This window comes from Dunckerocampus dactyliophorus, chromosome 10 (genome assembly GCF_027744805.1).
Source record: "Dunckerocampus dactyliophorus isolate RoL2022-P2 chromosome 10, RoL_Ddac_1.1, whole genome shotgun sequence".
NCBI lineage: Eukaryota > Metazoa > Chordata > Actinopteri > Syngnathiformes > Syngnathidae > Dunckerocampus > Dunckerocampus dactyliophorus.
This window is the reverse complement of record NC_072828.1, coordinates 29592853-29618427: the sequence shown is the minus strand read 5'-3', so window position 1 is coordinate 29618427 and position 25575 is coordinate 29592853. Positions and strand designations below refer to the sequence as shown.

The following is a 25575-nucleotide window of genomic DNA, read 5'->3' as shown; positions in this document are numbered from 1 at the left end:
TAATATACTCTATTTCTCTACCAGAAAGTACATGTTCCACATCCTTTTCACTCTGTCAGGGTTACGGTTGAGTGGCAGTTGTGGGTCATTACGTGTCTCGACACTTGCTGTGCGCGGGGCGTGCGTGTGTGCGTGCGTGTGTGTGCGTGTGCGCGCCCGCATATGTGGGCTCCATCAGTGCAGTCTCGGCTGCATGTGGCGGATGGGCCGGTTCATTGACACAGCCCAAAGCAGAATGTGAGAAGGTTTTCTTGGAGCAAACTGGGAAAGTCTGCAGAGGCATTTGACTCGTATCGTTTTAAGTGTATTTGCAGGTTCGTAGCCCTGTTTATAGTCTGACATAGTCACTGTATAACCGGAATATTCCCACGCTTGGTCATGTGAGGGATATCACCCATTTTACAATCAAAGAAGCGCCTTTGTTTGCAACATGAACCACATGGTGGATGGTTCCAAAATTGTATGTAAATTCATTCCAATTTTGGAAATAAGAAATAGTTACAACAATTGATGAATCTATGATCAATCAATTATCTAATTAACTCATTCAATCCCAGCCATTTTTCAAAAGACAACCCAACTCCTTCAGTATCGTCCATTTTAGATGATTTGGACTGATCTTTCAAGGCACACAGAATATTGTGTTCTATGGCTATATAAACATGGAACCTACCAAAAGAAAGATTAGACTCCCGTCTCCCATCATAAGAAAAAAGTTTGTTTCTACCTTTTTCCGTTCTTTAGTAACCAGCAGTAGAACATAGGTACGTTTCAGGTAAATATCAGTTCCCAACTAGAAAAGGGAGAACGCTGTCACTCTCTTTACGGCGCGCTCATCTCCAGCAGATATCTGCAGCTGTGTGTTGGACGGACAAAACGTTAAGTTGCCACTCTGATGTCCCTCCCCTCCCACTCAAGCTTGACAAAGTCGACCATGAACATGTCACTCAGCTCGTGTCGCTGTAGCAAGCGAGTAGCACAGACGAAGAAGGCAACGTACATCCTCAGTTGATACTCATTCACGGAAATCGGGTCATTACATTTTTTTTTCTTCTTAGCCTGGTGCAGCTGCTGAAGAAAAATCAAGAAAAACGTATTTTTCAATCATGCTTAGCAAACTTCAGTTATGTCAAAAAAATTTCAGCGAGTTGGGAATGCCGCAACCGTCCAACCGTCTTCTCACAGTGCCGTACTTTGAAATCCCGTTCTCGGGTTTAATATTTACACCCAAAAGTTGAGGTTGAACCACCGTCATGCATGGTGATGGCGTGCGAAATGTCAGGATTTACTTTTCCGCTGACCTGAACTTCATTATGAAACCTATTTTCCTGACAGGAGATCAGTTTGTGCCTGAGGCATTAAACTACGACCTGAGCCCAATGGTCAGCCTGCTAATACCACAGGCTACATGATCCAGCCCAACGACTTCCCTCCCGCTGTGCATATGTTAACTCCCTTCTCTTGCTGCTCCACTGCCTTTGTCTAGATGTGTCCAGCTGACCTCTACTTCTATATTCCTCTCAAAAAAAAAAAAAAAAAAAAAAAACACCTTCACCTGACCACATAAGGGGGAGGCGGGTGGGTAAAAACACACTTAACAAAGGCAGAAATCTGCTCCCAGGGGCCGTCTGCTGTTAAGCTCTATTTGCCCCTACTTGCAGGAAGGCCCGCCGCATCTCATGTTCCAAGTAGAGGTCAGGTGTGTGCATTACTGAGTGAGCGCGTGAAAGCATCGCTAATCAGTGCTTGGAACTACAATGCAGCGTGTGCCAGACAAGCTGTATGGCGCCTTGCCTTCACTGGAGCAGGGCCTGCAAGCACACGCCTCTTTGGAGACCCACCGGGATGACGCTTGGCGGATGGTTAGCTGCACCTCATAGGAACTGTCAACATTAGCATGCTTCCACAATGACCACTCTTCTGATGAAGTGTAAGGTGTCATGTTCAATTGAGTGAGATTCCAAAGAGTGCACACGTGTGGACATAAATCACATAACTCTTGTAGGCAGATGGGTATTCACTGTGTTATCGCTTGTACTCTTACGCAACTATTAACCTTGTTTAAACAATTAGACTGGATAAGTCTGTTGACAAAACATGCACCATACGCCTTGCCTAGCTGTCACTGGCTGTACTTTGCACTGCAGGCAGCTTGCACACAAATAATGGCAAAAAAACGACAATTTTTAAATAATTTTTTAATAATTACCTATTTGGAATTGTCAGTATCATGCAGAATTGGCTGCATAAAACCCTGATTGGAGCATCACTCGTAATAGGAGTGGAAAGGTGACTATAGAGGTGTTATTTCTTGTTTAAGGGACTCTAATAATGTTAAAAAGCAAATTTAGAAGGCCGTGGTCAGGTTTTTATGCTCTTAACTACAAAAATATTTAATTTCTGAATAAGTGAATTTCCCCAATGTAGGATTCCTTATTACCTGTCTGTAAGAAATATTGCTTAGCCAATATTGACATCCTCAGCTGATACTAAGGAAGTCAACCGGTCTTGTTTCTTACAATCTTGAGGAAGGACTTTTACTAGAAAGTTCTTCCAGGTTGTCACTTTAGGGGCGTTTCCAATATCCTGGCCTGGTTATCCAGTGTTTAAGGCGGTTAAGTAGTCATGCTACTTTTACAGCAGTGCCAGTGTGTTGAGTGTTTGCACATTTATGCATGCACTCACTTTCTCTCTTCCTCTTCTAGCACAGAAGAGGAGGAATTCAATAGCGCTCCGGTTGTCTGGGCTTGCACACCGGAATGCTTTCTCAGCCTCACACTTGCTTTCCTTTCATCTCCTCCTCCTCCTCTTCTTCTTTGGAGCAGCTACCCCCAGAGAGTGATTAGCGAGGGTTTAAAGGGTCTAAGGGATGACGTACCATCTTAAGGTGTTGTGTTGCGTCGTCTTCAAGGAGGCATGTAGCTGCAGCAGCAGCAGCTTCTTTGATGCCGCAAAGATAGACTCTTCCATTTTTGGTGGGTAGTCAAGACTACAATTAGACCCCCTTACTTATGACATCACTGCTACTACCTTTTTTATACCTTAAATTCCATGGTTGTAATTGATACATTTGGGGAGGGCAAAACAGCCAGGAATATCATGGTTTATTCATTCTTTCTGATATCAAATGTAATTGTATCCTGTAAAATGATTTGCGGTAGTCATTATTAATGTGCTCTTTGCACAATGTACACACAATTTCTGCTATACAGATAATATTGACCACATACAGGAACTTGAGATATCCAATACCAATAGTTACCCTTAGCGTCCACCGCCATCACACGCGTTCAGTAGCTTGAGAAGCACCTTGATGCTTCTTACACACACCAGCTGCAAAGCAAGAAGCTAGGCTATAGTTGTGGCGCCAAATGACTCTACGTGGATAAAACCTTAAGTTAGTTATGTATTGATAACTACAAATCATGCGGTGTCCAATCATCACCTTTGTTATCATATTTTGGTTAGTGAGTTTCATGAACTTAATTAACATTGTATACCGTAAAGCACCGTGTATAAACCGCACCCGTGTATTAACCGCACCCCCATTTTCAGGCTCACGGCGGGGAAAAAAATTTTAGTTCATAAATGCTTGCCAACTCTTTCATCTCAAATCAACATGCGTAAAGGTACTAAGCAATTTCAAAAAGAAGAATAAAGGAGAAATCTGAACTTCGGCATCTAGATCTTTAATATTTTGGCTAAGCACAGATTAATAATAATAATAATAATAATAATAAAAAATCAAAATAAAGAAATTTGCAATTTTCAGAGATGTTTTGATATCTTTCACTGCTTCTCTTTTTCTCGATTATTATTTTATTGCATTGCTTCAGTGTGAATTTGAATAAACTCCAACGTTGTATTTTATTTTCCAACTGCAATGTTTTAATGGAAGCTTAGGTTAGCTTCAGTGTATATAGAGATCATTTCACTGTGTGAAAATACAGACAGCCGTCAGATAAGTTACAAAGAAATTGCATACACAAGCATTTTCAGCAACTGTACAGCAGAGGGCGCTAAAGTCAAAGCAACTGTCTGACCCACAGACGGCTATTCTAAAATGGGCTTCTCGTTTCTGCGTCTGGTCACAGACCTGTCATCGTGTATAAACCGCACCCCGATTTTTTGCTTCTTACCAGTGGAAAAAAAGTGTGGTTTACACACGGTGCTTTACGGTAGTTATCTTTATACATGTTTTATGATGTGGCGATGATGGAAAATACTGCAAATAATAAGCACGTTTCTGAATGCAGCTCAACTTTGGAGAATGTGTCATACAGTACAGTATACTGTATAACTTAGCAGCAGTACTTGGACGCTGGAATGCTCAAGAAAGTGCTTGTACAAATATAACTGTGGATTGCCATGCTGTGCATATTTATCTCATTGTTTCAATTGCTATGACTGCACTTCATACTAAATTGAAATAATGAGTCTTAATCTATGACTATTACTGGCTCGATGATAGCTCATTATTTTCTGCAGTATACCTCAGTCTTTGAGGTAAAACTTGATTATTCGCAATGTTGTTGCTGTTTTCCAAACCTATGACTAAAAATACTGTATATGTTCGAAACACAAGACAAAAGAGCACTGAGGCTTTGGCTGACTTTCTCAGTCTGCCCTCTGGCTGACCCCAAGCTTGAACCTGTTCAGACCTATGCATGTCTCATCCCATCTTTGGCCGCCCTTTCCCAGGAATCTGTTTTCTAGATAAGACCTGCAAGATTCATTGCTTTGTCACTGACATGGTGCTCAGTCTATCAACATCCCTGTTGTCCTTTTGGTTCATGTCTTTCTTGACCTGCTCCAATCTGCATTTAGTAACAAATGAAGTCTCGTGTGTGTGTGTGAGGGGAAAGAGGAGGTTTCTGTTTGTTACATTAAGAGATTGTCTTTCTAAAGATGGAAAGAGCAGCGTGTTCAACTGTTCCAGGTCTTTAACTACACTGTGACCTTGGTGCTCAAATGAAGTAAAGGTTCCATGTGAACGATGACAAGCTTGGTCTTGAAGCGTCAAGTCTCTTGTGGCCATGCTGTGCTGCTGCTTTTGTTGTCAGTCTTTCGGGAGGATAAAGAAGTTGCCTCAACCTTGGCACCTGACCTCCCGTTGAAATCATTCTGTCTGTTGGCACTTCTTTTTTATAGCACCTCCTCTTTACAGTTTCCTGGATTTTACCTCCAGTGAGTAAGGGTGGGCATAAATCCCAGAAAGAGGATTACTTGGTTTTTGCCTTAGAGTAAGCTATTAGCTTCACTGTCCTTCACTCTGTTAACCCCCTCTCTGTCCTTCAGCTGCTTCCAGCAGGGCCTCACAGTGAATGTGATAGACTGCTGACCAGTCCAGGGTGTAGTCCACCTTTTTATCCCGACTGCTGGGGTATGTTCCAGCTCACAGTGACACTGAACAGGAACAACAGTGTAGAAAACGGATTGATGGAGTGTATGTGTCCATCCTGCCAAACCCTAACCCCTTGATTGGCGTTTACTGTTGTGTTGAGCATTTTGTCCCCTTGAATCCACATCAAATCTTGGATTTACATGAAACTTTACCTCGTTTTGAGATGATCGGGCCTAGCTCCTCATGACACTGAACAGATAGATCTTATACAGTGGGACCTGTTTAAGTCGACACATCTCGGCCTGGCTGAGTCACGTCAACATAACCGCGGCTCGTAGCCATTGCATGCATGTTTACTTGTGACTTTGGCCAGAGATCTAAGGAGTATGTGTGGTACCACCGTTCATTGACATGGTTTTCTCTATTTCTGCATATTTTTGAGTTAAATGAGGATAAACACACCATCTCCTTGTACAGTCAATGAACAGCTTTCTGGGGCGGCTCTCCTGTCGCGCTCTGACCACAGCGAGCTGAGCTGGCTCACCAGAGTAAGTGTGAACGAGTTATTTCACGTGGAGATCAAGCCTGAAGAAGTTCTTGAAAGAAGGGATCGGACTTCCCTCCTTTTTTGTCAATGGCCGACAATCCCCCCCACCCAGACCAGCCCACACAACTCCCGGCATGTAAAAAGAAGGGGCCTCTGGGATGGAAGCCAGAGGATTATGGGAATATTCATGACGAGATAAAGGGGCGACCGGTTGAATGACTGTGTTTTGGGGCTCATCTCTTAGGTAAACATGAGTCTAAATGGGGTTTTTGGATTTCTGCTGCTACTGCTGTGGAGGAACAGCAATGGTGACTCTGTCTACTACTGTGTTTTGTTGCCTTACCACTGGATAGTCAAAAGAGAGCCTTGTATGGCCCTTTGCTTCTTTAGAGTCATTGGTGGCAAACAGATGGTAGTGGGGGGGATAAATATCTGTTTCTCACACTTTTTCTTCCACAGAATATTGGCTTTTCTGAAAGACACAATTCAGTCATACCCATGGCCTCATGGACTCCTGAACACTGGCGTGTTTGAAAGTCGGGTCTTGCTTTAATGGAACTTTAGGTGCTTCTATTTGCTGCTATTTAGAATGACACAAGGACAACTGACGGCTGGACATTCTGAAAGCCCAGACTGAACAGCTCCAATCTGGAATTGATCTGAAGGTTGATTATTTTCTTATGAATGTTGATCTCATGTTGGTTTTTATCAATTGGAATAACAACAGACAAACACCTGATGATCATAAAAGAGCCAAACCTATAACAAGGAAATTTCCTGTATCTTCCTGTATCCATCATTTTATCTTCATTGATAGACAGTGTCATCGTTGAAACTACTGAGGAGGTGTCTGGATCAGTGTCTGCTTTCAGTTCAGTTGCCTTCAAAAGAAAATGACATTCCTCCCATCACCTACCAGTGAGGGAGTCAAAGCTTCTGTTTTTGCCACCCACAGCCCTCATCTAACTTCTAATACCCTCAAGTTCCCAACTGTTAGTAGGCAAATGTGTTCACTTTTTACCTGCGGTAGCACACTGAGGCTGTCGCACCTCAACCGTCAGCCACATCAAACCAAGCTAAGCTTTGAAGCCCAAGCTGTGGGCTTTCCCCATGTTTTGATGAACGCACTGTGGGCAGCCTACTTTGCTTACACCTCCAAACTCCTTTTCATCCACTCGGACAGATGTTTGGTAATCCTCCCCTGATTGGCTCGGATTGAGTTATGTAGTCCTGCGGTCACACTGGGATCACTCTGTCAGTCGCACTTGATCCGAGCCCTGCGTGCCGCCGTGGCGTGGCGCAGGTCATGTTTCATTCTACTCCACACCTGCTTCTGTGACTTAATCAGCGTGCCCCCACGCCGGCCCCTGTAATGCCTCCATTAGGCGTCCTAATCTCCCTCCTAATGCCTTGCCATCTTGTCTGTGTGTGTGTTAACAATTAAAAGTTGTGATTTTGTAGAGGAGTCAGATTTTGCATGTGGATTAAAATGTTAGCATCAATTAAGTGTATTAGAGCTTGAAAACACAAACATTAGAATACAGTCGTCCTTGAAAGCGGAGGTTGTAGGGTTTGTATTTGTAACTCTTCTCCAACAAGGTGAACAATAGCGTCACATTGCTTACATACGTCAACATTTAAACATTTAAACCCACAAATAATCCTATCAAGTTATTCAAAGGACTGTTTTGATAGCAGTCCATGGGTGTATGGCTGTGCTGTATACAGTATGTACAAGTGCCATCTCGTGGCCCTGAAGGCATATTAAAGCGTTTTTAAGTCGGGTTTGCGTGTCTGATTTTGTGGAACCTTGGTTAGCATCTTTATTCTGTTCCCCAGAAGGTCCGTAAGCAATAATGTAAATCCAGTTAATCCGCTCCAGAAAGCAAAAAATGCTAACACAAAACACGTTTTTGTAGTTTCACAATTTTATATATATACAGTCAAACCTGTCTTAGCGGCCACCTTTATAGGAGGGCCACCTGCCTATAGCAGCCACTGAAAAATCCCCCCCAGCAAATTTACATGTTATAGACCCTGTGTATAGCAGTCACCTGTCCAACGCAGCCAGCAGCCACCCATTTTGTCTCCCTTGGTCAATATCTGACTGCATATAGCGGCCAAATTACCAACTCAAGTAGAAGCTTCATGCACGAAAAAGTTTTGTTTTTCAATCAATGAAGGCGTCGTGTGTAGACTTTAATTACTGAGTCCTAGCTCAGTCACAATCATTCACAAGATCCACACAAACTGTCAGTTGTTCCACATAAAAAAGCCATCTTCTTTTGAGCTTGCTATTTCCTGGTCAAACATGTAACTTTAAGAGCATTTGCACCAAAACATTACCGCAAAGTAGGCTGGGAACAGGACGTGCTCCCAGCGACGCTACAATAAAAAAAAAAAACATATGCTAGCATGCATGTGGCAGCGGGAGCAAAACTGAGTTCGGTTGTACTTAACTGAAGTATTTTATCAGTTATCAGTTATTATTAAGCCTCGAGCTTCCTTTTAGTAAGTAAAAACCTTGGCTATGATTGCACTATATTGTCATGTAGACCTACAAAGTACACTTGGAAGAACAAGAGGTGAATAAATGTATTGCAACTGATGTGAAACTGATGAGGGGTAGGATTAAATAAGCTTTGCTTCTTCCTACTCCTTTTTGGACATGCAAAATTGTGAATTGTACTATGTGATGTGCTACTGTTTGACTCATATGCATGTTCAGGATGAATTAAAACCATGAACCATGATAATAACAAGCCTAGTAGTGCTGTACAACTTTTATCAGCAGTCCGCAGTGCCATCTACTGGTCAACATTATTATTATTTTTTCCCTTTTTTTTCTTTTTTTTCCTCTACTGGTCAACATTCAAACTGGATGCCAACCTGTCTATAGCGGCCACCTGTCTATAGCGGCCACTTTTGCAGACTCCCTCTAGTGGCCGCTATAGACAAGTTTGACTGTATACACATATATATATATATACAGTATATAGCAAGGAACTACACGGTCAACCGCTGATGACATAATATCCAGGCAACGGAGCTGACTTCCAGTTCCTGTTTCCATGTATTAGCAAGCTAATGGGCTGCTAACAAGGACCTTTTGTGATAAAAAAAAAAAAAAAAAAAAAATTAAGAAACAGAGGTGTGGACTCGAGTAACACAGCTTGGACTGGAGGCACAATTTTGATGACTTAGGACTCGATTTGACAATATCGACTAACACCTCCACTTGGACTTTGGCATCAGTGGCTCGGGACTTGCCTCAGACTTTAGTCTGATGACTTGAAAATACTTGAGTTTTTCAGTGAATGTGTATTCAAAGTATTCAAATAACGTGATTCTTATGATGTCATTTCAAGAGATTCAAGAGAGTTTTATTGTCATGTGCATGGTAAAACAGCAGTTATACTATGCAATGAAAATCTTATTCTGTTCATTCTCCCAAGAAAAGAAAGAAAACACAAGAAAGAATAAGAACATAAGAAACATAAACACAAACATATATACCAATAAATTAAGCAACAACAACAGAAGAGACATTAATACAGATATAAATAAATAAATAAATAAATAAATAAAGTGCTATGGGTGTGTGCGTGTGTTGCGTGCGGCGTGTGCGAGTGCTTCGTTGAGAAGCCTGATGGCCTGTGGGTAAAAGCTGTTTGCCAGCCTTGTGGTCCTGGACTTCAAACTCCTGTAGCGTCTGCCTGACGGTAGGAGTGTGAATAATGAGTGTTGTGGATGTGTGCTGTCCTTGATGAGGTTGTGTGTTCTGCGTAGGACTCTAGTTTTATAAATGTCTTGCAGTGAGGGGAGGGCTGCCCCAACAATGTTCTGTGAGGTCTTGATTACCCGCTGGAGTGCCTTCCTATCACGTGTTGTACAGTTACCGTACCAAACAGTGATGGAGGCGGTAAGGACACTTTCCATAGTGCATCTGTAGAAGCAACTCAGGATTGTGGTGGACATGCCAAATTTCCTCAGTCTTCTCAGGAAGTACAGTCTCCTTTGGGACTTCTTCAGAATTTGTTGGGTGTTGTGAGACCAGGTGAGGTCCTTGCTGATGTGTGTGCCAAGGAACTTGAAGGTTTTCACCCTCTCCACCTCAGTCTCATCATTTCCATATTTTCCCTTTGAATCTCCCTCATTGAATGCATCTACAGCATTAACATCCAGACAGGTTTAAGAACAAACAACAAATGTGTGGATTACATTTCTGTGCACTGACTAATTCTTGAATCCTATGTCGGCGCTCTTTCTGTGACTAAGTTTTGTCACACTGGTCTTAGTGTATTAAAAACATTTAAATTAAATGTCTAAAATTTCATTATATTTGCGTGTCACTAAACTCGAACTGTCTTGTCTTGACTTGAGACTTGCTTGCACGTCTTCACTTGAAATGAAAGACTTGAGGCTTGGGGAACACTGACTTGCTCCCACCTCTGTTAACCCTTTACTAGGGTCGTGGGGGTATGCTGGAGTCTATCCCAGTTGACATTGGGCGGGGGGCGGGGTACAGCCTGGACTGGTCGCCAGCCACTCGCAAGGCACATATAGACAAACAGCCATTTACATTCACATTCACACCTAAGGACAATTTAGAGTCGCCAGTTAACCTAACATACAGTTTTTGGACATGTGGGAGGAAACCGGAGTACTCGGAGAAAACCCACAAACGCATGGGGAGAACATGCAAATGCCACACAGAAATGTCCAACGGAGATTCAAACACAGATCTTCCCGATCTCGTGACTGTGTGGCCAACATGTGAAGCACTTGGCCGCCAGCTGGACTCACAAAGTATGCAGTATTAATAACATGACAAGACACGCCCCATATTGTATGCTAAAGGGAAAATGTACGCAAACTGAGGCAAGATTTTGGAGTACATTTTTTGACGTTAACACAAAAACACGCGAACCAAGGTTTGACAGTAATGATTATTGTGACCACAGTGATCATGGTTATCAATCACATCGTTCAAATTTTCTCAAAATTTGCTTGCACTTTTGAGATGTTTTTGCGCCTCTAAAGAGGCGTATGGTCAATCGCTGCTGATTTGCCTTTTCCCTATAGCAAAATCAATGACGTAACACTGTAACACATGCACGAGTCACATCTACTTAGGTTTGTTGTTCAGTCGACTAACAGCTTCCGATAACCGCTAAACTGTGTATTGGGTTTTTAACGACATAGTATATGTGTTGCCCGACTGAGGGGGGTCACACTGGGCTATTAGACATCCGAGTTTTTGTAAATGAGTGTAGGGCAGTACGATATTCAGCTGGTGTTATTTAGCACTTCCCACCTCTACTACTGTTTCAGGAGCGGGGGTGTGCTCACATCTCTCCGAACAAACATGTGATTTTCTGTTAGGAAAGAGATACCTCCGCCGCCGCGCGCCTTCAAAGAAGCCAGCGTGAGATTGGGTTTCACTGCAAAGCACGTGCATTGTCACCTTTGTCTTGACCTGAAATGGACACTTAGGACAGTGTCGCTCTGAGGTCCAAAGCACAATGATGTATCACCCTGAAACGGACAGTTGAAGCTTTGTTGTCATCGGGCCTCTGCATAAGAAAACAATGGACTAAAAGGTTCTCCGGGATCTGGTGCAGCCCCGGTGATCAAGACAGAGCAGCCTGCGACAGTTTGTTCATCTGAGCTGCTTGTTTGAGTTTGTGCTCGAGGAAGATCAAGGCAGATTAGCCGAGGCTGACATAGAAGTTGAGAGCCAGCCAGGCCCGACACGGCAAGCTTGAGTTGGACTTGCTTCAGCTACTGTTTAATCAGCGATTAAGAGCTGCTTTAGACCGCTTGCTCATCTCGTGTGACAGTACATGAGGCCCCGCTCGTCCTATGCAAGTGTCTGGACAATAGGAGTGTGAGCATAAAGGGAAGTGACTGTTTTTCCAGTAGATCCCCCTCCTCACTCTGTGTTATGGTATCTCCTGCCGACCGTGGGCCATGCGCCTGCCCGCCGGCTATATACCTCCACGAGCTTTGATGTGGCCTTTGCTAAATGGTGCCCAAATCTTCATCATCGTATGTGACGCAGAGATGCTTTGAGCTTCGACTGTCTTTCTGCGCATGGACCATCTGGTGTTTTGGTGAGAGAATGTGCTGGAATGTCTACCTGCAGGGGAAAAAACACACCGGAATGTTTTTTTTCAAGCCATGCTTCGCTCAAAACCATGCGTGCATACACGTTTTAGTAAGTACATACACGGGGTAGGGCTTGAGTCACACTAATGAACCAACATTTCCTCCTCACTCTCCCCGTGCCCCAGCGAGCCGACCAGGGCGAGTTGGCTCCACCGCCGAGGCTGGCGGGAGGAGCGCTCGCATACATTGCTCGACTTTTCTTTTGACTTGTCTTTATGTTCTTGAATGTGCTAGTAAACTGTAACACCCCCAAACCCTCCTGCGAGCTTGACGTTGACGTTCTGCTCCGGTTTCGGATCAACATTTGCAATAAAATGACCGTTGTAATTGCACTCGTCCCTCGCTACATTGCTCCCTCACTCTCACAGTTTTTCAAATCTAATTAATTGCTTGCTGTCTCGTGGTTGACTACGGCCTATTATTAGTCAAAAAATATTGTACGTATTTTTTGTCCAAATTCGGCATTTTCAGTTAACTCAAATTTTGTACATTGGTCACTAGGTGTCGGTAATTATTAATATAATAATAATAATTTTTTGGGTTTAAATTCTCACAACCGGCACAACAATAACATATGAATAATTACTCTAATAACAATCCAGACTTTCTGTCCACCACCCATTCTGCTCCCCCACAAGTTAAACTGTCTTAAATGGCTTATTTTCTCTGATTATATATACAGTACTATATTGGGTAATAGGAGTGTAAAAGTGACTACAGGGGTGTTATTTCACGTCTCGAGGACTCTAATATTGTTAAAAACGTAAATAATAATAATAATATAATATATTTAGAAGATTAACAGGTTTTCTATGCCATAACTGAAAATATTCCATTTATAAAGAAGGAATCCTATTCCGCTGGAATTCAATTATCACGGTTGAGTCTGAAGCCAATTAACAGCGTTAAACGAGGGATTGCTGTATTAGATTAGATTCAGGTCCAGAACCCTCCCCTTCTCTCCTCAATTGCCATTGTTCACTTGCGACACACTCCCTAAATATGCCTCACACACTTATTAAACACATTTTTAGGTATAAAATGTATCGATACTCACCACTGATAATGATAATGTAAGACAATCTATGAACAACTATGGTGCGTTCAATGCAATGCGCTCAGACACAAGCAGAGTGAACCCTCCTGTCAACCAGCCTGGGTGTGACAGCAAGATGAGGAAACTGAACAGACTTACGTACGTCGCACATTCAAAATTATCGAGCTCGGGTATTTTTGTATTTCTCCATTAATCGTTTTATGGATTATCGTGACAGGCCTATGTATTTGTAAACTATTACAGACTTACGGCGAACAAGTTGTTTTCTGCGGGAAAATGGCACAGTATGGACAGGTACACTCACTAAAAAAAGCTGTATATTTTTTGTTTGCAGAGAAAGTACGTGAGATCCAGGAGAAGCTTGAAGCCTTCATAGAAGCTCTACACAAGGAGAAATAAAAGAAGCAGGTAAGTGATGACTGAGGGGGAAGTGTCACGCGTACGTACAGTACAGCATTTCAAACATATCATGTCTGCCACTTCCTCCACTCTGCTTTACAGAACCGTTGCAAAGTAAAGGTCGTTTTGCACTGAATAAGCAAAGTAGAAATATGACTATTGTGACTTTGTGGCCGTCACAGTGCCCACACACAACCCCTTCTCCCTGACCCCCTCCCACATGGATGCAAAGATGGACCTTAAAGGAAGGAACGCAGCATATGCCAGGCGGTTCTTCTGTCCACTCACAGGACAGTTGCCAAGGAAAAAAACAAACATCACAGCGCAGAAGAGAATAAGGCAGCATGTTGAACAGTCTTCACGTTAAGTTGCCTTGTGTTCCCCTGTCAAGCTTTGCATCACATTTATCGACCATTTGGACAGCATCGGCGCTGGACACGGACACAGTAATGATTTACACAATCTTTTCTGCTGGACTGGAATTGACGTCATGCACTTACTAGTTAATTATGTCTGCAAAGTCAGTGGAACCCGCTTATGTACTGGTACACCGTGTCCTCCTCTTTACATACATGGTCGACATAAAATGTGAGCTCCAAAGGGGTCATTTCTATGAAAAATGGTCCACCTGTGTCGGCATGTGTTGTAGTATTGTTTTAAGACATGCACACACATTGACTTGCTGTTCAGCTTTAGAATACTTATTATACTTAAAACATGGCAGTATTAATCTGGATTCCACCACAGCAGCGAACAAAATGTACAGGTTTCATTTTTTTAGCCATATTATCACCCCTTCTCGTCATATCTGTGACCAAAGTCACAAGTCATTGTGCAAGCAATGTGTCGTGTCTGGAGTCGCCCAGCCATCGACCAAGGGCCATCGACTTAAACGGGTTCCACTGTATTGTGTTTCTGGCTTTATGTGTGTGTGTCAATGCCTAATGGCACATTTTCACATTTCACAGGTGAGTATCCAGGTTTTACTTTAAAAGAAATCCACTTTATTTAAATGTAAATACAATTACTCAAACATAATACGTGTTTTGCGTATATGTGTGTCATTTGGGTACATGATAGAATCAGAGTAATGTCATAACATATGTTGAGATCCAATGCAAGAGAACAATATGTTTATGACTTGTGTACTGTTCTGCATCATACTGAGAGTTGTGTGTGATCATTTGTGGACTGTGTTTAGCTCCATGACAAGGCCAAACGTGAGAGCTCTCCGTGTGTGATGCAGGACAGTGCAAACTACAACCATAATCAACAACTAATATTTTGTTTTTTCCATCCTGCTCTCGTTATGAAGGAATGGATGATAGGCTTCTTCCCTCCTTCATGTCACCTCCACCATTCGGACCACTCTCACCCACGTAAACACTCACTCTTCCTGTTTGGGAACGGACTGAAAGGGTGTGATGAGGGCCCATGTTTACCCCAGTGATGTACAGTACGTGTCTTTATGCTATAGACATGAGAGGCTGCGCATCCTCCCAACAGGTGATGCACTTGTCTCAAAGAACGGTGAGGTGGTTGCACCATGTTTTATGTTGTAGAAAGTCATGTTTGCATGGCGTGACCTGGCAGATGTTTATTTATTACATTTGTGTTCCAAAGGAAAATAAAACTGACAAAACTGAATGATGGATTCTTAGTTTTGTCATGTTTAATGTTAACCTGTACAGTCAGATGCCCCTCAGCTCTGAGACGTGAGTATATTTTGCTTTTTCTGTAGCTTTTGATGTGGCTGTTCCTTTGTGATGCCACCACATGGAGGGCGGGGCTTACCTGTGATGGAAAAGTGTAATGATGACCATGGAACCACAAACGGAAACATAGGAAAGCGGTACGTAGGTCTTTGTCCTGGCGACAATATGGATGCAGTACAATATGAATAAAACCATCACATGTCAACAGTACAGTAATCCCTCACCACTTCGCCTCACTCTCACGGTTTTCAAAATACAGTCAAACCTGTCTTAGCGGCCACCTTTATAGAACGGCCACCTGCCTATAGCAGTCACTGAAAAATCCTCGCAGCAAATGTACATGTTATAGACCCTGTGTATAGCAGTCACCTGTCCAACCCGGCCAGCGGCCACCCATTTTGTCTCCCTTGGTCAATATCTGACTGCATATAGAGGCCAAATTACCAACTCAAGTAGAAGCTTCATGCACGAAAAAGTTTCGTTTTTCAATCAACGAAGCCGTCGTGTGTAGACTTTAATTACGGAATCCTAGCTCAGTCACAATCATTCACAAGATCCACATAAACTGTCAGTTGTTCCACATAAAAAAGCCATCTTCTTTTGAGCTTGCTATTTCCTGGTCAAACATGTAACTTTAAGAGCATTTGCACCAAAACATTACTGCAAAGTAGGCTGGGAACAGGACGTGCTCCCAGCGACGCTACAATAAAAAAAACATACGCTAGCATGCATGCGGCAGCGGGAGCAAAACTGGGTTCGGTTGTACTTAATTGAAGTATTTTAGAATGTACTCACGTTATTTTTGATCAATCCTCATCCACAAATCCATCAAAGTCCTCATCTTCTGTATTCGACACAAACAAAGCCGTCTTCTTTTCCGTTCGCTACTAGTCTGTTAACTTGTCAGTGTTATTCAGCTCCGAAGCAAAGAAGGAAACTTCTCCTGTTGCTTCTGCCAACTTTATTTATTGAACGCGGCCACCAGACAGCAGCTCAGAACACACACACATCTCTCAGCATCATCTCTCCTTCCTGCTTGCCCACAAAGCAAAGGTTAAACAAGCCCCACTACATAGCTGTCCAGCCAATGCCTGTAAGAAATGACACCGTTTATTTCCTGGTGTGCACTGGTCAATACTGCAATGCCGCTTGTTGTGGGGAAGGAGAGACTCACGTCGCCGATGCACTTTAATGTCCGCAGTGCCCTCTACTGGTCAACATTATTATTATTTTCCCCCCCTTTTTTTTCTTTTTTTTCCTCTACTGGTCAACATTCAAACTGGACGCCAACCTGTCTATAGAGGCCAACTGTCTATAGCGGCCACTTTTGCAGACTCCCTCTAGTGGCCGCTATAGACAAGTTCGACTGTATAATCATTCATAAATCATGCTTTTTTGGGGTTGAATACGGCCTATTATTATTTCAAAGCTGTGCGTAATTAAGCTGGATTTACGTACTTTTCTGCGCAAATTTTAAAAAAATGGCTCAATGAAGTAAAATATAAACATTGATAAGGCACATTGAATGTGATGTGTAGTATTCTACACTGGTCACCAGGTGTAAACATATCGGGTAAGTATATATAAATTTACAAGGACATTTATGAAAGTTTATCTTCAATACTAGCAAGATCCGGTACTAGCAAGAGTACACAATCAACACCGGTCTCGCCAGGAGAGCTGACCACAGCCGCTTTCGCTGATCGCAGTCTTTGTCCCCTCCCGGCTGTGGAGCCCATAACTGGTGTGTAAAGGTGACTGTGGGGGTGTTATTTCATGTGTCTAGGGCACTAATGTTAAAACCCATATTTAAAAGGTCGTAAACAGGTTTTCAATCCCTCAACTACGAAAATAAATAGGAAATCCTACTTTGCGGAAATTCACTTATCACGGTGGGGTGTGGAACCAATTAAATGTGATAAATGAGGGAATACTGTACTCTTAGAAGAGGAAACGAGCAGAAGAAAAGACCACAAAGTCGTGAGTATGCAATTTATTGTAACGTGTCCCGATGAAAGGCGGTTAACTTCTTTTTACACTTGTATGACGGCTAAAATGTTACCGTGATGCATGAAGTGGGCTCGCCTTCAGCAACACTTATATGCTACGCATCATCACAGCTAAGGGTGAGTGTACAATACAATTGCATAGTTTTAACTTCTTTTTCATTTGTAAGAGAGCTCAAGTGTGATGCGTGCTTGATGTCGACTCGCCTTCAGCGAGCTTCCGTTTCCTGTACTTCCTTGTATGTTTTGCTGTGCCTTTTCCAGGCTAAGGGTGAGTACATGAAGTGATAACTTCTTTTTGCACTTGGATGACAGCTAAACTGTTACTTATAACATTGCCTGTACAGTGGCACTACCGCAAATTGGCAGGGTTTTGATCCAAAAATAGGTTTCATTTGTCGGAAAATCTGCCCATTTGTGCTTTTTCTTTCCAAAAATAGGCTTTTTTTGTGGGTAAAACGTGTCTCATTTCGGTTCTGTTTGGAGCTTCTTGAATGGATTAATGACGCCAACCAAGGTTCCACTGTAGCAGGAGGGTTTGGAGGGGGAGGAAGGAGACGGAGACAGAGCATCATAACCCAGGCTTTATCAAAATATACATTTTTGTGTGCGTCTGTTATTGGTCTTTCGCGAGTGGTGTTGGAATGTAGCGCTACCTCAGGGTTCTTCACCCTTGTTGAGAAGTTGAATGATGGGCATGTCAGGAGGTCTCTCGAAGGATGGATGCAATAGGGGGCGGGGCCACACCATCACCTGAGGCGTTCCCTCGTCGGCATGCTTGTCTGTGTGTCTTGTCAAGAAGAGGGAAAAGTGCTAATGACTATGTAGCAGCTGGGAAAAGAAAAGGGGGCGGAAAGTCAACCCCCATCAGAATGCCTTTGTGTTATCACATCGCCACGTTCTGGAGGGACTGAGAGACACTACGCCATTAGCATCTGCAAAGGCCGTCATGTTGACTGATAGCCAGCGCGTAGTTTGTGTCCCCCCCCACCCACAAAAAAAAAATCCCCTTTATGCTGCTGACACAAAAGCAGCCGGGCCAGACCTGTCAAATGTGCCACAGCATCGGACGTGCACAAAGCATCATTTCTAGTCTTCCTTAACCATAAAAAGACAGTCTTGTTCTTCATGTTTCAATCCCCCCACATTAGCACACACATTTTGTCTTCTGGGGGGGGGGGCCAAGGTGAAAAAAGAAGAAGTGCTGGGAAAAAGGCAATCAATTGTGGGGATGGCAGATTTTGGACACGAGTATTGGTGTCTGCATTTGTTTGCCGTCTTGTTGGCCTCTCTGCCTTTCTTCTCTTCTTTTTGACTCTTCTCTGATGGAGCTCTCCATTGACCTCGTGGGAGAGGTGCTTGTCATCTGCTCACCATGATGGCTCCTCAAGCATCCTCAGGTGGAGAACCATTCCTATTCTTACCTTCAACAAGATGATGGGCCTGCATGCAAAGCTTATTATTCCTCATACTTTGTTGTTATATCTCATTCTGCCGCAACTAATGCGGGACAACCCCCCCCCACACACAACATCATTGGAAAGGTCTTGATCTTTCTTGTATGTGTGTAGTGTGTAGTGTGTATTTATATGATTTACGACCAACAAAGTTGAAAAATTAAGAAACTCGCCCCCAGCCCAGACCGTGCAAAAGAACCACAACACACGTTATATCACTGGATAGGTTTCGATGGGGGTAAGAGTCGAACTTATATTTGGTACATATCTTGTGTAACCATGGCGACGTCATTAACGAAAAACTTTGAAAACGGGACACTTGATTAGGAACACCAACCCATAGCGTGCGAAGAACCCCGACACATGTATCACTGGATACGTTTCGATGGCGGAAAGAGACGTGTTTATATTTGGTAACATTCTGTGTAACCATGGTGATGTCATTAACGGAAAAAGTTGCAAACGGGCCACTTGATTAAGAACCCTCACCCCCAGCCTATACCGAGCAAAGAACCTCAACACATGCTACATCACCGGATAGGTTTTGCTGGGGGTAAGAGTGGTACTTACATTTGGTCATGTTTTGTGTAACCATGGCGACATCATTGACAAACATTTGAAGAGAAGCCATTTGATTAGGAACCCCAGCACATACCGTGCAAAGAACCCCAACTGGATAGTAAGAGCCGTTTCCATGTTTGGTAACATAACATGTGATGTGTTGATGTTAGATATAACATGCTAGCAACCTGCAAGGATGCAAGGCTATGCCAGAGGTAAGCAACATTTCTGCGGAATCTCCGTAGTGTTTCATAACGAGTACATCTGATCTCATTTAAGCAAAGTGTGTATTGGACGCCAGAGGCAATCATGTCAAACCTAATTTTATATTTGTCCTTTTCAATGAAACTTAAAACATACTAATCGGGCTGGAATGTAATGATGTAACAATACAGTAGTTGTAGATGGTGATGGTCGGTTGTTGTTTGTTCTTTGATGGTTGCGGGTGAAACATGGGGTCAGTTTTACATCTTAAATAAGCAAAAGCTTTTTGAGCTTCCAGTCGGATGTGAGTACTGGCCAGTGCTCCTTATTGCAGGGGTGTCCAACCTTTTTCCAGCGAGGGCCACATAGTGACAAGTGAAAGGATGCAACTTTGCCACTTTAACATTTTGTAAAGCAACACATGAAGATATGCTGGGAAGTTCGATATACGATTTTATTTTATTTTTATTTTATTTTTTTCTGTATTTAAAATTTTCCAAATATTTCAACTTTCTTCTCTTATTTTTGTAATATTAAAACGTTGTTCTCATAATATTTTGTCTTAATTCCCCAACCTAATATTCCAAAAATTACAACTTTATTTTGTTTTGTTTGTTTCTTGTAATATTACAACTTCTAAAAAAAAATAATAATATTAATAACGTATTATTTCTTTAATATTTCAACTTTGCCACTAAAATGACTTCATTTTTCCTCATAACATTACAAGTTTATTTTCGTAAAATTTGTGACTAAAGAATACTACTACTAATAATAATACTACTTTTTTCTCTTAATATTCCATCCATCCAGTTTTATGTCGCTTGTTTTCATCAGGGTCGCCCGGGTATGCTGGAGCCTATCCCAGTTGACTCTTTGGGAAGAGGCCGGGTACACTTTGGACTGGTTTATTTTCATAAAATTACTTTTTTCCCCAATTACAACTTTTTTCTCCTTAGAATACTACTTTTTTTTCTTAATATTTTTGACTTTACACTCATAAAATTACAGCTGTTTTTTTTTTTCATTTGTGCTGGGCTTTTTTAATTTTTATAAATTACAAAATGTATAAATTTATATTATATAATTACATAAATTACTATACTTGTGTATTTATTTATATATAATTATATATTATTCATATATAATAATTATATATAATTTTATAAATTATGTAAATAATCTTTGACTTTTTTTATTCCCCTAATATTTAGACTTTATTCCCATTGAATTATAACTTTTTCCCCAACCTAATTTTCCCCAAATTCCAACTTTATTTTGTTTGTTTCTCGTAATATTAGGACTCTAGAAACAACAACAGATTTTTTAAAATATTTCATCTATTTGTTACTAAAATGACATCATTTTTCCTCATAATATTACAAGTTTATTCTCGTAATATTTGCAACTTTTATCCCCCTTAGAACTACGACTGGAAGAACTACTACTTTTCTCTCTTAAAATTTTCACTTAATTTTTGTAAAATGACAGCTGTTTTTTTTCTCATTTTTGCTGGTTTTTTTTGTCCTATTTCAAGTTTCTTCTTGTAAATTTTCTTCTCATGGCTATGACTTTATTGCCATAATATTTGGACTTTATTTGACTTTAATTTGGCAGCCTAATTTTCCAAAAATGACAACTTTTTTTGTTGTTGTTGTTGTTTTCCTCGTAATATTCAGATTTTTAAGACAAGTGTCATTTTTTTCTTGAATAGTTCAATTTTTTATTTTTTATTTAGTTAATTTTTCTTCATAACATTAGTTATTCTTGTAAAGTTATGACTTTTTTGTTTTTCTCAATGTTTTGACTTTATTTTTATCAAATGACTGCAGTTTTCCATTTTTGCTGTTTTCTCTTTAAACGATATATTTAGAATGTGCCACATTGCAGTAAAAATGGTCTGACTTTGGCCAGCCCTTATTGTGTACAATGTACAGGAAGTCATGTGACCCTAGAGGGTGGTACAGTGCATGTTGGCCAATGACAGCTACGTGTCAGCACTTCAGTCAACACTCTCCCATCAACACAAAGGATGCCCAACTAAAGCTTCACCTCTTCTACGAATCTTATCTCAAATCTTCCTGCTCGCTTTCAGCCAACAAAACGTCTTCTGTCCCCAGGGCGCCGTTCTTTTGCAGCAAAGTGTCACAATTGGCCTTTGTGTTCATTATGTTCTTCCCATTGCTCTGTGGGGTCCATTCCGATGCTGAATTGGACCCGTGGGGATTTTAGCAAAGTCATAGGGGGCAGTGACCTTTGTTGTGACTCCCCCAACACACACACACACACACACACACACACACACACACACACACGCCGGTTGTGAGCTGTAAATTATGACCAGATTTAAAGCTTCAATTTGAGCAGTTGATGGAGGTGTGAATCCTGTGGTGGTCTCCGTGTGTGTGTGTGTGTGTGTGTGTGTGTGTGTGTGTGTGTGTGTGTGTGTGTGTGTGTGTGTGTGTACAGCGAGAGGATGACTTCATGTTCTCACCATTCAAAGTCCAACCTTAAAGAATTCACCAGATGACCTCAGCGTCTCCTCACACGAGATGTCACAAATGAATCAGGCCTTTGTGACGCCGTCAAACATCCCCCTGATGCTCTTGTCTGGATTTTCCTACTCATCTCCCAATCATGGCCCAAGGCGCACACACGGATGGAAAAGAACGCATGCTAAACTGGGATGGCTGCACATTTTTTCCTCACTGAGTGTCCAAAAGCGACACAAAGGTTTGATTTTTGCTGATGCTTAGAAACTGTGCCTTGTAAAAAAGGCTGATTTATCATCATTTGGACCAGCGGAACTTGACTTATTTGCAGATTTCTTATCAAAAAAGTAACTGACACTTACAAGGGGGTCCTTGGATAATGTCCTCCCCTGTCGGGCAGCCTGACTGCAGCAGCAACAGTGATTGAGCGATGAAACGCGGAAAGGAGACGAGTGTAAAGATGCAAAGTTGCCGTGGAAAAAGCGATGGTGGCACAAAATGTTTCTTAATCATGGGGGGGGGGCATTTAGGATGAGAAGCTTGTGTGGGTTTGCATGGATTATTAAAGGGGGGGATTATGTGTCCATTCATGGCAACCCGTGGGGGCGGCAGGTGAGGTGTGGCCTCGGCAGCCTTGAGCCTTTAGGTAAACACTGTGCCGGTTGCCAGATCCAGGCTGCGTTGCCAGGTTGACATTGTATCCGTTCGTACCGCTTACACCAGTCAGGCTTCAGCAGAGCCTCGTCTCAGAGGGGTGGGGTGGGGGGGGGCTGCCTTTTATGACCTAAGTGTGGTAGCAAAGAGGGTCTGGTGAGGTTACTCGACTGGCCGCCAGTGGCGTCTTAGCTAAACCAAACGCAAACAGACCGACTGCCAAGCGTTTTGAGGGCCGTGTTGGCGGCGTCACGCGTCAGATGACAAAACACGACCGGCCTCGTCAGCTCCGTTTTTTTGTGTGTCTTTTCAGGAAAGGCACGTCTTATTTTCAGCAGGCTTATGTCTTGTAATTAGATTTCATTCCCAAACAGGACACTTCTCCGAGCTAAATGGACATGCTAATTGCCAAAACTGGCTTAGCTTTCCTTTCCCACAATTGTTCACTTTCGGGAATTGCCACGTTACATGGGAAGCGGTGTCGGGAATTCCGGCGTACACAAATCATGTTTTTTTTCACATGACCCCCACACAACTGGGACTGGAAAATAGGATTATGATGAGGATTTAGGGAAATGTACTCTGGTTTGACAGGAATGTGAATAGTGCATATGCTTGGATTCAAAGCTGTGCACAGGTTACACTGGAGGTGTCTCCCCAGGGGCCATTTTTGGCCCGCAGCTCGTTTTTACTGTCCCTCGGCATATTTAAAAAAAAAGAAACAATAAATGTATAGAGTCAATGAATAATAAGATATATTATTAGTAGGGTTGTCAAATGATTAAAAATTGTAATGAAATTAATCTTTTTTCACATCAATCATGATTAATCACGATTTGCAACTATGTGTGAAATATGCCCATTTTCCCTGTACTTTATGAACAAAAAGGTAAATGATCAAAAAGGTGACAGGAAACAATGACAGACATTTGTATGTATCAACGGCTCCAAATGAACGGAAAATTGAACCTGAGCTAAAAGATGGCAAACACGTCTGAAAAGCTATTTGCCTAACACTCGTCTCTTTAATAGCAGCACAACACTTCAACCGCGTTATGATGAGCCATGAAGAGTTGCGTTCGAAGACACCAAGTCATTGAAGTTGAATTCATGTATTTTCTGGGATTTTCCGAGCATACTTCAGATGTACTTCAGCAGTACGAGTTACAGTATGTTAGTGAGAGAACATCCACTTATTGTTTTTCTTTGTCTTGCTGGTGATTTAGACCACACATGCGTGCATAATTAAGACATTTTTGTGATTTTTGGAGTGTCGGTGAATGCATCTCGCGGCCGTCCCGTGACAATGACAATGAAGTGTCGTTCCGAGGTTGGAATTGCACTCCTGTTGATGTGTTCAGGTCAGAAGAAGGTTATAAAAGAGCGTCAGACTTTGTGTTACTGTGTGGGGACACTACAATGCGTCTGTTTGCCGTCATAACAGAGAGGTATGGCTTGAGGTGTAGCGTTAATTACGCTAAAACGTAATTAACAGCTTGGTGTTTGCTGGTTCGATCCTCAGGTTGAATAGACTTCAACTCCCTTTCTGGGATATTTCACTATTCGCTCTACATTTCAGCATTCGCACGCAATTTCCACTGAACTTGCTTCATCTAGTTGTAAGTACTAAGATCAATAAGGGACGTAAATCCAGATTTTTCCAGACAGAGCATCGTCACTGTCCTTTAATTAAAGCTCACTTTCATTTGAGCTGGATTGTTTTGTAGAGCAACTTTAATGGTGGATGTTTGATTGGACACATTTGTATTTTGTTAAACAATCCAAATTTGGATCTGCTCTCATTTTTCATTTTTCTCTGACGACTTCACAAAATGCGATTTCTGCCTTAGCAGCGCTATATGACCGTCTCGTCCTCCACGCTGCCCTAGCCTGCGTGTGTTTGTTCACCTGCCGCTCCGCCACGTCCACGCTGGAAGGTCACCGCTTTGCCCCACTGACCTCTGATGACCTCCACACGTCTCCTCTCTGGACGGCAAACATTGGCATAGTCAGTCAGCCAGCAGCTGTTTGACGGACCACAGGAGGTTTAGACACGCGCTCCCGTCTTTCCGACTAAAGACTGAATTCTTGGAGCCGAAAAAGCAAAAGCCTGTGACGTCTCGATGGTGGAAGCGCCAAGATTTGGACAAAAGAGACTCACAAACGTCCACATGCCCGCTGCCATCATGTGAGACTTCAGCTCAAAAAGCAGCCCAGCTTCTTTATTTATGATTATTTGTTATGATATTGTTATGTTATATACTGTATTATTTTATTACCTTATTATTATTAGCGTTGGTCTCGGCCCACATCAGAACATTTAGAAAAAGCTTCAAGGCCACGGTGAAAAGGGGAACAAAACCCAGCATAGTTTAGCTTCCATATGTTGAGCTGCAGCGCTAAACACATGCATTACAGCACCACCCTAAATCTGAAAAATATGTCCGTTTTTAAATGGACTGTTTTACCAAAAAATCCAGGAAAAATAGTAGCTCATATTATTTTTTTAATTAAATAAAAATGTGTTATCTGCTAATTATGTGTGGAAAACAGTTGAATGAAAAATGAAAGATATTTTTATTTTTCTCATTTTTATAAAAACCCCGCCCCTGATTGAAAGCATTACGGATTAATCATGTTTTGCTTTCTTCTGCTCTTCCCACAGGAGGGCGTCAGTGATGGCAAAGACGAAAGCGACATACACGTCTGTGTCCTGGCTGCTCAGTACAATATGGCTACGTCCACAAGCATCATAAGCAAACAACAACAGAAAGATAGGCACAGAATTTGGCAATTGACTTCTTTTACACTTGTGTGAGTTAAGAATGTTGTATTCCCAGTGTTCTCTATGGGAATGGTTTCTAAATTCAAACAAGTTGGAGTGTGAGTGCTTTCTTTTCTGTGTGTGTGCGTCTGTCAGTGCTTTCTTTTCTGTGTGTGTGTGTGTGTGTGTGTGTGTGTGTTCTGC

At 42.1% G+C, this 25575-nt stretch overlaps 1 protein-coding gene across 5 annotated transcripts in view; it reads left to right on the top strand.

Annotated features, from left to right (window-relative positions):
* opa1 (OPA1 mitochondrial dynamin like GTPase) overlaps nucleotides 1-17952 on the top strand; it is a 43818-nt gene extending 25866 nt beyond the window's left edge. The window contains exons 30-32 of one of the 5 annotated variants that reach the window (XR_008572680.1): nucleotides 13454-13527; nucleotides 13621-13964; nucleotides 14834-17952. Coding sequence is in view for 4 of the 5 variants with exons in the window: in XM_054789456.1 (XP_054645431.1) it covers nucleotides 13454-13518 (65 nt within the window). In the remaining variant the exon portion in view is untranslated. Of the gene's footprint in view, nucleotides 1-13453; nucleotides 13528-13620 lie in introns of all 5 variants that reach the window. The other 4 variants (XM_054789456.1, XM_054789457.1, XM_054789458.1 and 1 more) reach the window with 4 other exon arrangements.
* Nucleotides 17953-25575: the final 7623 nt, after the last annotated feature.